The 10,055-nt window shown below is 46.4% G+C and overlaps 1 protein-coding gene across 1 annotated transcript in view; it reads left to right on the top strand.

Moving 5' to 3' along the window:
* The window catches only part of LOC102369420 (mucolipin-3), a 38,860-nt gene that overhangs the window by 28,135 nt on the left and 670 nt on the right, over positions 1 to 10,055 (top strand). The window contains exons 10-12 of the mRNA XM_006033851.2: positions 8,501 to 8,602; positions 8,714 to 8,836; positions 9,453 to 9,659. Of these exons, the coding sequence (XP_006033913.2) occupies positions 8,501 to 8,602; positions 8,714 to 8,836; positions 9,453 to 9,659 (432 nt within the window). The remainder of the gene's footprint in view (positions 1 to 8,500; positions 8,603 to 8,713; positions 8,837 to 9,452; positions 9,660 to 10,055) is intronic.

Here is a 10,055-nt window from a genome sequence, read left to right as displayed (position 1 = left end):
CAAACCACTTTTCAGAGCTGGGCCTATGAACTGCACTTCATCAGCCTCCTAGGTAGTAGGTACAGAAACTCATGGACTCAATATAGATTAGACAGTGGAGTTCTGGCACACTGCCACCTGCCGGACAACTGACACCCCAGGCACCTTTGTACTTTTACCTGCACTGCTACATCCCCCTTTCCCTGCTACCCACCACCCCAGCCTATCTCTCCCCCCTGACACCTCCATTTCCATTTTCACTGACTGGCTTTCTTGCCTGCATTGCGGGCCAGGCCAGCCTCTGGCTTCTTTACTATTCCTTCCATCCAGGACCAACTGCAGGTACTTCCTCAGCCTGACAAAGGGGTTTTCAACCCTAAAGCTGGCATCCTGGGGAGCTAAGCTGAGCTCACCGGGAGCCTCACAACTGCACTGCAACCAGCAAGCATCAGGCATGTCAAAGATGTGACAGGTCTGGGTGTTCCCCAGCCAGGACTTCATGTGTGCGTGCATTAGCTGGAGGTTATGGTGCCTCCTACCCCCACTTTCACCAGGGGATCGTTGGTCCTGGCATTTATGGGGCTGCCGCACCACCAGCAGTCCCACCAGGCCTCCCTACCCTGGCAGGGTGCAGGTTTAGTGGTCATGCCCAGGACGTGGGGCCTCCTCCTTCCCCATAGCCCCAGCTCATACCTCCAAGTTCATCCTGGCAGGGGAATGAGCTCAGCAGGGACATGTTCTTCCCCTGCTGGCTGGTGATGCAGTTAGTGCCCCCTCCGGCTGAGAGTGGGGCATTACTCGGCTTTTAAAAAACTCAAAAAAGGAAATTGGTGCAGACAGAGTGAGGAGGCTGCCACTCAGTCTGGCTGCAGGTGGAGCTTGGGGAACCCCAGAAGTGGGAGGTTCACCTTTAGGAAAACTAGCTGCTTCACCAAAGCAGGATCCAAGCAGGTGCGGTGGGGTGTCACAACATCCCCAGCAATGCTGAACACCCTCTCACTTGGAACACTGGTTGGTGGACAGGACAGGAATTACTGGGAAACCATGGCCAGATCCTGCCACATCTGGCTGCGGTTTGCCCAGTAGGCCAAGGGGTCGCAGTCCAGTGGCTCCACATCCTCAGCGAAGTAGGTAGGCACAGAAGCCTTGGTGCTACCTGCCCAAGGCTGGGGTCTGGTGCGTTTGGACCCTAGCATTGAAGCCATGCCCATGGCCCACATTGGCAGTGGTTGGTGTAGAGGAGATGTGCTGGTGCTGGTGCTGGGAGTGCTGGTGCTGGGAGTGCTGGCACTGGAAAGTGGATCCCCCTCTTCCACATCCCCTCGCCTCTGCACTTCGGCCTCCCTGACTTTGTTGACCAGCACCTGCGTCCAGTGATCGAGGGTTTTGGGGCTGCCAGTACACGTGCTCCCCTTCACCCTCGGGTTGTACATGCCCGCCATCATGTAGACTGTACTGGACTGCAAGGGATCCAGCCGTCTCCTGGTGCCCTCCTTCAGCTGCCTCACCAGTGCCTGCACGTCTGGTGACAGCGGCTTGCCCTAGCCAGGAACATTGATCTCCTGGAACTTCTCCATTTAGTTCTCCAGTTCCCTCACTAGGGGGATCACCTGGCTGAGGATGGTATCGCCAGCGCTAAGGGTCTCAGTGGCCTCAAGGAAGGGCTTGAGGACCACCAAGATCTGGGAGATGGTACCCCAATCAGCTCTGTTCAGGGGGCCATTGATCCCAATCTCCCCAAGCAAGGCCATCTCATGGATGGCCTTCTGTTGCTCAACCAACTTTTCAAGCATCAGGTATATGGAGTTCCACTGAGTCTCCACATCCTGCGTGATTTTGTGCTGGGGGATGCTCAGCTCTGCCTGTTTCTCCCGCAGCATCTTGCCCCCCTTGATGCTGTGGTGGAAGCAGCTTGCTACCTTCCTGCATTTCGAAATCAGCTGGTTTGTAGCAGTAGTGGTGGCAGCCCTGTCCCCCTCCAAGGCATCCCTCACTATTAGGTGCCGCCTTTGTGCCATACAGCAGATGCCAACAAAGTTGGCATCACGGACAGCCTTCACTATATTGGCCCCATTGTCGGTGACCATGAACCCGCGGGTGAGCTCGGCTGCCCAACGAGCCATCCCTGCATCATATGGTTCATGGCCCCGATGATCTCCCTTGCCGTCTGAGACTCATCCAGCACCTCGACTTGCAGTAGAGCCCACCGATGGGCTGACTGATCACACTAGTGCCCCATGAGGGAGAGGTAGGCATGATCGCTGTTCCAGATATTGGAGGTGAAGTGCAAGGCTACCTGTGGCGCTGCCTTGTGCAGCTCCTCCCTCGAGTACTCCCTGCATACCTCATACAGGGAGGTCACCACCATCCTGCTAAAGGTGGTGCGTGTGAGTACTTTGTAAAATGGGGCCAGAAGTGCTATGAACCACCTGAACCCTGGCCACTCAACTAGGGAGAAAGGCTGGCTATCCAGAGCAAGTATCTCCCCAATGCTGTGGGTGATCTCACTTGGCTTGGGAACGCGCCCCCCTTTCTGTCCATCTTTCCCCCACTGGTCCAGGGTGGCCTGCGTCTGCTTTGGGGGGAAGGGAGCTTTGGAGCGAGAGTGTGTCTTTTGGCACACTCGCACTGGTGCCAGGCTGAGCAGGAAGAAGGGCAAGAGGGTGCAGCCTCCTCGAATGCAGCAGCATTGATGTGGTGGAAAAGTGTCTCTCATCCTTGCCAAGGGTCATGTGCCTTTGGCAGTGCTGGCAGATGGCAAATCTGGGATCATCTGCCAGCTCAAAATGCTCCCACACTACATTACTCTCCCGCTTCTGGGTTTAGGCTGAGGATCCTGCCTTATCCCACCCCTCGGCTGAGACTCAACAGCAGGAGGAGCTGCCTCAGCTGAGCCACTTGCCTCCACAACTTTCAGCCTCCTCTAGGATACCTGGGTCTAGGAGAAATTTGAGGGGTGTGGAACACAAACTTTGATTCCCCCTCAGTCCCCAGAATTGCTTGAGCCAACGCGCTCCGCATCCCTGGTTCCAGCTCCAGCTCCTCCTCTGGCAGTGAGAGGCTCACGCTGAGAGATGACATTGGGGTGGAGGAGACAGTGATTCCCCTGCTGGTGCCTACTTCTGGACTGAGGGGAGGTGATGCAAGTGCAGGGATGTTGGGTACAGACACTGCTCCCGCCTCCTTGCTTCCACTGGCAGCACTGATGTCATGGCTGCTTGGGAAGAGAATGGGTCTGTGTTTGCGGGTGGGGGGGCTTGCAGCTCTAGCTCTCCCCCTACCCCCTCTCCCTCCCCTGCCAGAAGACCTGGCACCTGCCTTTCCAGCACGCTTCATATTGAGCTTTCCTGTGCTGCAAAAGGTCTCTGTGTGTGTGTCAGTCCTTTTGTATTGTGTGTTTTATTCCCTCTGTTGCGTGCGTGCACTGGCCTCTTCTTTGATTGTTTGCTTCAGTGTTAAGAGTATGTAAAAATTGCGTGCTGTCTGTCTTCTCCTATGAATACCTGATTTTTTTTTTTAATTTCTATTGTGTATGTGTGTGCATGCATGTGTGCAATCTGTGTGCCTCCTTGCACAGTGATGGATCACGCTGGCGGGGAAAACACAGCTTTCTTTTTTCAAAGCTTGCAAAAAAAAAAAGGGGCAAATATAAATTGAAAGAAATGAACTCAATAGTAATAGTAATTGAATAGCTAAGCTAAGCTAAGCTAAATCCTACCCAATCCTTTCTAACTACAAAAAGAAGCAGGCAAGTTCAACTACTGAGTAAAGCAAGCAAGCTGAGATGCCTGAGTCTGACGGCTCCATACTCACGCAGTCCCCGAGAGGGAACTAGCAAAAGGCACAGCATGCCTCCAAACAGAGGCTTTTATGCTATTTCTAGGTCCACCCCACAGACACTGTCATTGGAAAGGCAGCCAGAGAGAAATCCTTCTCACTGGCCACCTACACATGTCAGTCTTCCACCCGGCTCCCCCTCCCCCCCTTCCCCCTCTCTCTTCTAACTTTCACTTTCAGTGTCCAAAGCATCCGAAGCATTTCCGAAGCACTTCAGAAGCTCCAAACCTCTTTGCATGGCTTAAATGAGCCTGTGCTTCACTCTGGGCATGCTGCTTTGGACGCCAAAATGTCTGAAGCAGCCCCGGATTCAAAGCGCGATCCAAAGCCTCAGACAGCCCTACCAAGCAGTACCCAGGCAATTAGCTGCACCAGGAACAGCCCTGCCAGGAAGCTGTGCATGCTAACTGGGGCTGGGGCTGACAGTGGGCGTGGATGGGAATGCAGTATGGGCTGCCCTGGGGAGAAGCAGGTGAGGCTTGGCCCCATGTGGAGCACTGTGTGCACAGCTGTAGACTAGATACAAACAATTGCGGGTGCTCATCTGCAGGCCAGGTCCAGTCATTTGGTAGCCAGATTTTGTCCACCCCTATTTTATAAAATGCCTTTGAAGTCAACAGACTTTGAATTTAAGTGCTAAAAGGAAGCTTTTGGAAATCTACCTGGTATCAGTTTACAGGGAGATAAGTTCAGCTTAGCTTTAAAAAATAAATTAAAAAAACCCAAGAAAAAACAAAACCCAAGGAGATCCATTGGTCATGTCCTGGCAAAATCCAGGTCTAAGAACAAGGCTAGAGTGAAATCTTATGAGTATCCAAGTGCAAGTAAAATGAGGATGGTGAGGCCTTAATAGTTTCTAAGATCTGCATATAAAATTCAATCAGTTTACAAGTAAGGGCCTGCAGGCCAAGCCCTATGAGGAGAGATTAGAGAACCTGGACCTTTTCAGCCTCCGCAAGAGAAGGTTGACCTTGTGAGGTGACCTTGTGGCTGCCTATAAGTTCATCACGGGGGCACAGAAGGGAATTGGTGAGGTTTTATTCACCAAGGCGCCCCCGGGGGTTACAAGAAATAATGGCTACAAGCTAGCAGAGAGCAGATTTAGACTGGACATTAGGAAGAACTTCTTCACAGTTCGAGTGGCCAAGGTCTGGAACGGGCTCCCAAGGGAGGAGGTGCTCTCCCCTACCCTGGGGGTCTTCAAGAGGAGGTTAGATAAGCATCTAGCTGGGGTCATCTAGACCCAGCACTCTTCCCTGCCTATGCAGGGGGTCGGACTCGATGATCTATTGAGGTCCCTTCCAACCCTAACATCTATGAATCTATGAATAAGTAGAGGCAACTTCTCATTGTAAGCCTTGCAGATCAGGTCTGAGATCTAAATCTCTTCCTTATTGCACGTCAGTTTGAAAGTTCTGCCAGCCAAATAATTCTATGCTACCTTTTATGTTAAATTTGTGCAAATGTAACAGTGCAAGTTAATAAATGAAGCTGACGCACAAAAAAGAATGCAGTATCACCCACTTGTATTTTTTTTTTATTCCTGACATACCTGCTACAAAAGCAATAACATCTTGTCAGCAAGTGAGCGGATGTGATCTTTGATCAGAAAAAAATGAGTGCCAGTTTTGCATGGTTTCTTTAGCTCTGCAGTTAAAGGAGACATGGGTTAGTAAATGCCTTGCCCTTGAATGAATATAGGGCAACTTATGGGTATTACTAGAATGGAAAAACTAGTGAAGAACAAATTAATGAAGTTCTGTGATAGTAAGCAACTAAATTTGGATATCCTTTTTCTTGGTGACTTCCTGGAACTCTGGTAATCTCTCAGCATTACTTGTTCATTAGACCTGGTTTCTCTTGTTATGCATTTGTTTAATGCATTGTTATAGCAATACAGGACTGGAAAAACCATCTGCGTTCCCTGATATTGCAGTCACTACATGTCCTTTTCATAAGGTGATCAAGTTCCATCTTTGTTTTCCCAGATTACCCAGTACTGGAAGGTTGTTTGAGAACATCCCTGTTCTGAAGCTGAACTTCTGGTTTAAATGTTTGCAACCAGTTCATACACAGTGCTTGTCCAAACATTGTCCTTTACTTTAAATAGATAATCTCCTTCCCTGCTGCTTGGTGAGCAATCAGCCTTTGTTTTGCTAGGCTGTAAAGCTAAGCTTTTCTTGCCTTCTCTTGCAAGACAAGCTCTCCATTCCCTTGGTCTTTCCTACTAGCTTTATCTGCACCTGTTTGTTTCCTATCATCTCTTAAACATGGATGACCATAAATGAACACGTTTCTAAAACAGGTCCCTACAGTGCCTTATATAATGACATTAATACTTCTTTCTCTGAACCAAGAATGCTCCTCCTGGTATAGCCAATGGTTGTATTTACCACATGCATCACTGGCTCAGTCATCCTGTGATCATCTTATGCATCCAAATCTCTTTTTCCGTCTCTTCTAACTGGTGAGACCCCTGCTTTCAGCAGAAATTCTTCTTTCCCATATGCTGTTCTTGCACTTTGTACTATTACTAAATTAGTACTGATGTTGTATTTCTCCAGTTCTCAGTCATCCTTTTTTTTGCGTAAGATATTACAGTCATCCAAACAACAAACTCCAACTTTGTCATTCATTCACAGATTTCATTAGCACATTTTATTTTGTCTAAGTCATGACAGAAAATAATTAAACTTTTGTCTCCGGGCTGATTCTTGAACATCATTGGCAATCTTTACCTTTTAAAAACTACCTATAGCTGTCTTTTTTCCTTTAGTTAATCCTTAAGCCACCTTTAAAATGTTTACATATAATCTGTATCTCCTGAAGTTTAACTAAAAAAAAATATAATCCTTTATCAAATGCCTTACAGATATTCAATCTGTTTTGGATCTACTGCATTTCCATTGCCTAAAAAAATCAATTATTCACCAGACAGAGAGATTATGCTAGACTAATATATGGATGATTGCCAGGGATCCTGGTTTTTCTGTTTAAAAATCACAAATTCTCTCATTTAAAAACCCTAAAATCTGTGATTAAAATGAAATGCCTCTAATGTGTATCAATTGAACACAATGTTTTATTGATATATTTACTATTTTAAAGCAATTTGGAAGCTTACAAGTGTCTCAATCATTATAGGTACCTCATTCCAAAGCCACAGCCCCCAATCCCTGCTTTTGCCCCCAACCCCCCTGCTGGAGGGGGGCCCCAGCTGCCAGGGATATGGGGCCAGGGGCCCCAGTCCACAGCCCCCTGCAGAGCTCTTTGCAAAAGTGGAAACTCCATGCGTTTCTCCCTTAAAATGAAAAATCCATGTTTTTCACAGTTAAAAAGGAAAATCTGTTTTTGGGGGGTTTTTTGTTTTGTTTTTTCCTGTTTTTCCATGGGAAATGGAAAACCTGGATCCCTGATGATAGCCCATATTGCATGTTAGCCTACTTACATCCATGTTTTAAATTATTTCATTTTTCAAAATTTTGTTCCAAATCCTTGTGTGCTATTAGGCTAGAGCCTAGTAGGCCTCTACTTGTTGAGATCATTTTTATTCCTTATTCAATAAAGCATTATGTTAGCTATTTTCCAGTCAGCCAGAACTTTCCCCACCCCCAATTTTGTTTTTTATTACAGAACTGCTACTGGACCACTAGTCTTATGTGCAGGGTTCAGAGAGCCTATATGGGCTCCTAGCTTGAGCTTGAGCAGTAAGCTCTTGAGAGTTTTGCTTCTCCATCAGATGTGGTCTTGTTCTCATTAGCTATCCTTTCTCTGCCTTAGATTCTATATCATTGCTATTCTGGAAAACAAGCAAAAAATTCACTTTACATTTGGGCCCTGCTTCAATTTATCTTTATTTTTGACTGTCCTCACGCCATAGTAGACCTACTGCAGTGGTCTCCAACCTTTTTAAGTAGGAGATTACCTGTGGCATTTAAAAGCAACCCAAGATCTACCATACACCACTGCCCCCCGCCACCCCTGCCCAGCAGGTAAGTCTGTGCGGAGGGAAGTGGGGGGCAGATCGAGGCAGAGGGAGAAAAAATTATTTGGGGTACACCTCCACAGCAAACAAGTCCCACCTGACTGGGGCCCCATTCAACTTACCCATGTTCCTGCCTCTGCAGCACTGTCCCTCACCATGGGGGGCCTCGATCTAGCCCCCGCCCCTTCCCTTCCCTACAGACTGACCTGCTAGGCTGGGGCATGCGTGTTCATGCACATGGGCACTCAGCCCCCCCACCCCAGCCTTGAATCAACTCCAAGAGGGTCTGAGATCTACCGCAAGAGGCTCCAAGATCTACCGGTAGATTGAGATCTGCTGGTTGGCGACCACTGACCTACTCCTTCTTTGTCTCCATCTGTATTCACATTGCTGAAAAGTCTTTTTGATGTGTAAATTTTCTTTCTATGGTTTAACTCCGCTTTAACAGTTTTGAACATAGATATATCAAGTTAGCGGTATCAAGTAGATGAAATTTACTCCAGGTTCTTTTTTTCCTTCTCCTGGCATTTAGCTTATGAAACATAAGCTTGTAAGATTCCACACACTAATCAAAACTGGCTTCCAATGAGAACCTTTTTCTCAGCTGATATTTGCAGTAGTGGCCTAACAGTGCAAGAGGAAAACTTTTTCTACCAAACAATGCAGGTTTAATAATTGGTTCTTTTCTGTTTTTATTAGAGTCTGACAAGTTATGATGTCTGCAGCATACTTCTTGGAACGTCCACCATGCTTGTGTGGCTTGGAGTAATTCGTTACCTAGGTTTCTTTCAGAAGTATAATGTAAGGATCTCCTGGGACCTTCGTGCTGTTGGTATTTATTTTGTTTGTTGTTACCACATGGCTGTAACAAATGCCTGGGTGGATTCTAACTGTTAACATTGTTTTCTTCAGCTCCTTATTCTGACGCTGCGTGCAGCATTGCCCAATGTCATTAGATTTTGCTGTTGTGCTGCTATGATCTATCTGGGCTATTGTTTCTGTGGATGGATTGTACTGGGACCTTATCACGCTAAGGTAATGGAAAACATCTTTGAGAAAGAATCAGATGAACAACAAAATTCTAAATAAGAGTGTCAAATTATTAGCATACCTCCGTGTAAAAATTCCAAGACTTTTTTATATAAGAAAACTGTATAAGAATTTGAAATACTGCTGTTATAACCTGAGAGTTCACAAACTGATATTTTGATCACTTTTCTCTCCTCCGTTATGGAAGTCCTGAGTCAGAGAAACGTGGTTCAACTGACTAGTAATCACATGCTTAGGCTTCCTATGCACTGTTCTGAGAAATAACTTGATATTGCACAAGACTGATTTTTAGACTCCACAAATCTAAAGGGAATTCTTATTCCTTTTAAACGGACACCTAAGTGAGCGTGTCTGCTCTTCAGATATACCTGTAAACCCTAGCAAAACAACTAATCTTCTTCATGTGTTGCCCAGGTATATTCTACCAGTGTTACCACCACTGCATGCTGTCATACACAGGTCTGCACCCAGGTACATAAGGGGACCTAAGATAGCCATATTCAGTGGCTGTTCAGTCTATTTAAAACCAATAAACCTGTAAAGTATAGAATTACCAGACGAGAACTAATGTTCTCATGTTTTGGTTCCCCTTTTTTTCTAGTTCCGTTCTCTGAACATGGTTTCAGAATGCCTCTTCTCACTGATAAATGGAGATGATATGTTTGCTACATTTGCAAGAATGCAACAGAAAAGTTACTTGGTTTGGTTATTTAGTCGGATCTACCTCTACTCCTTCATCAGCCTGTTCATCTATATGGTGCTAAGTCTCTTCATTGCACTGATTACAGATACATATGAAACAATTAAGGTAGGCACTGATTTTTCCCCCTGCCTCCTGCTCCCTTCACTCCCAAACCAGAATAAAAATGCCTGAATGTTGTAAATTGACATCACAAAATTCAATAAAAGTGGTATTCTGGGTTTATTGTCTGAAATGAGGCATCTTGTACTATTTTTCAGGTAAATAAAAATGTCTGCTGTGTATTCCTATACACATACTAGTAATGTGCTTAGCACTGGATTAACTTGAAGTCCTGCTTACATGAAGATAATGATACAACTAGCAGTTGAAGTTGTAAGATAAACACATCTTGAGCTTTTCCACCTAAACTATAATGCAGCTTTCAGGAGTGTTATTTTATGCCAGAAGTCACTTTGTCTATTCTAGCAATCTGGTCCAAACTTCTGATAAATTTTCAGCAGG

The sequence above is a fragment of the Alligator sinensis genome, unplaced genomic scaffold (assembly GCF_000455745.1).
Source record: "Alligator sinensis unplaced genomic scaffold, ASM45574v1 scaffold32_2, whole genome shotgun sequence".
Lineage (NCBI taxonomy): Eukaryota > Metazoa > Chordata > Crocodylia > Alligatoridae > Alligator > Alligator sinensis.
Note: the sequence above shows the minus strand (reverse complement) of the source record. Positions and strands in the feature narration are given on the sequence as shown.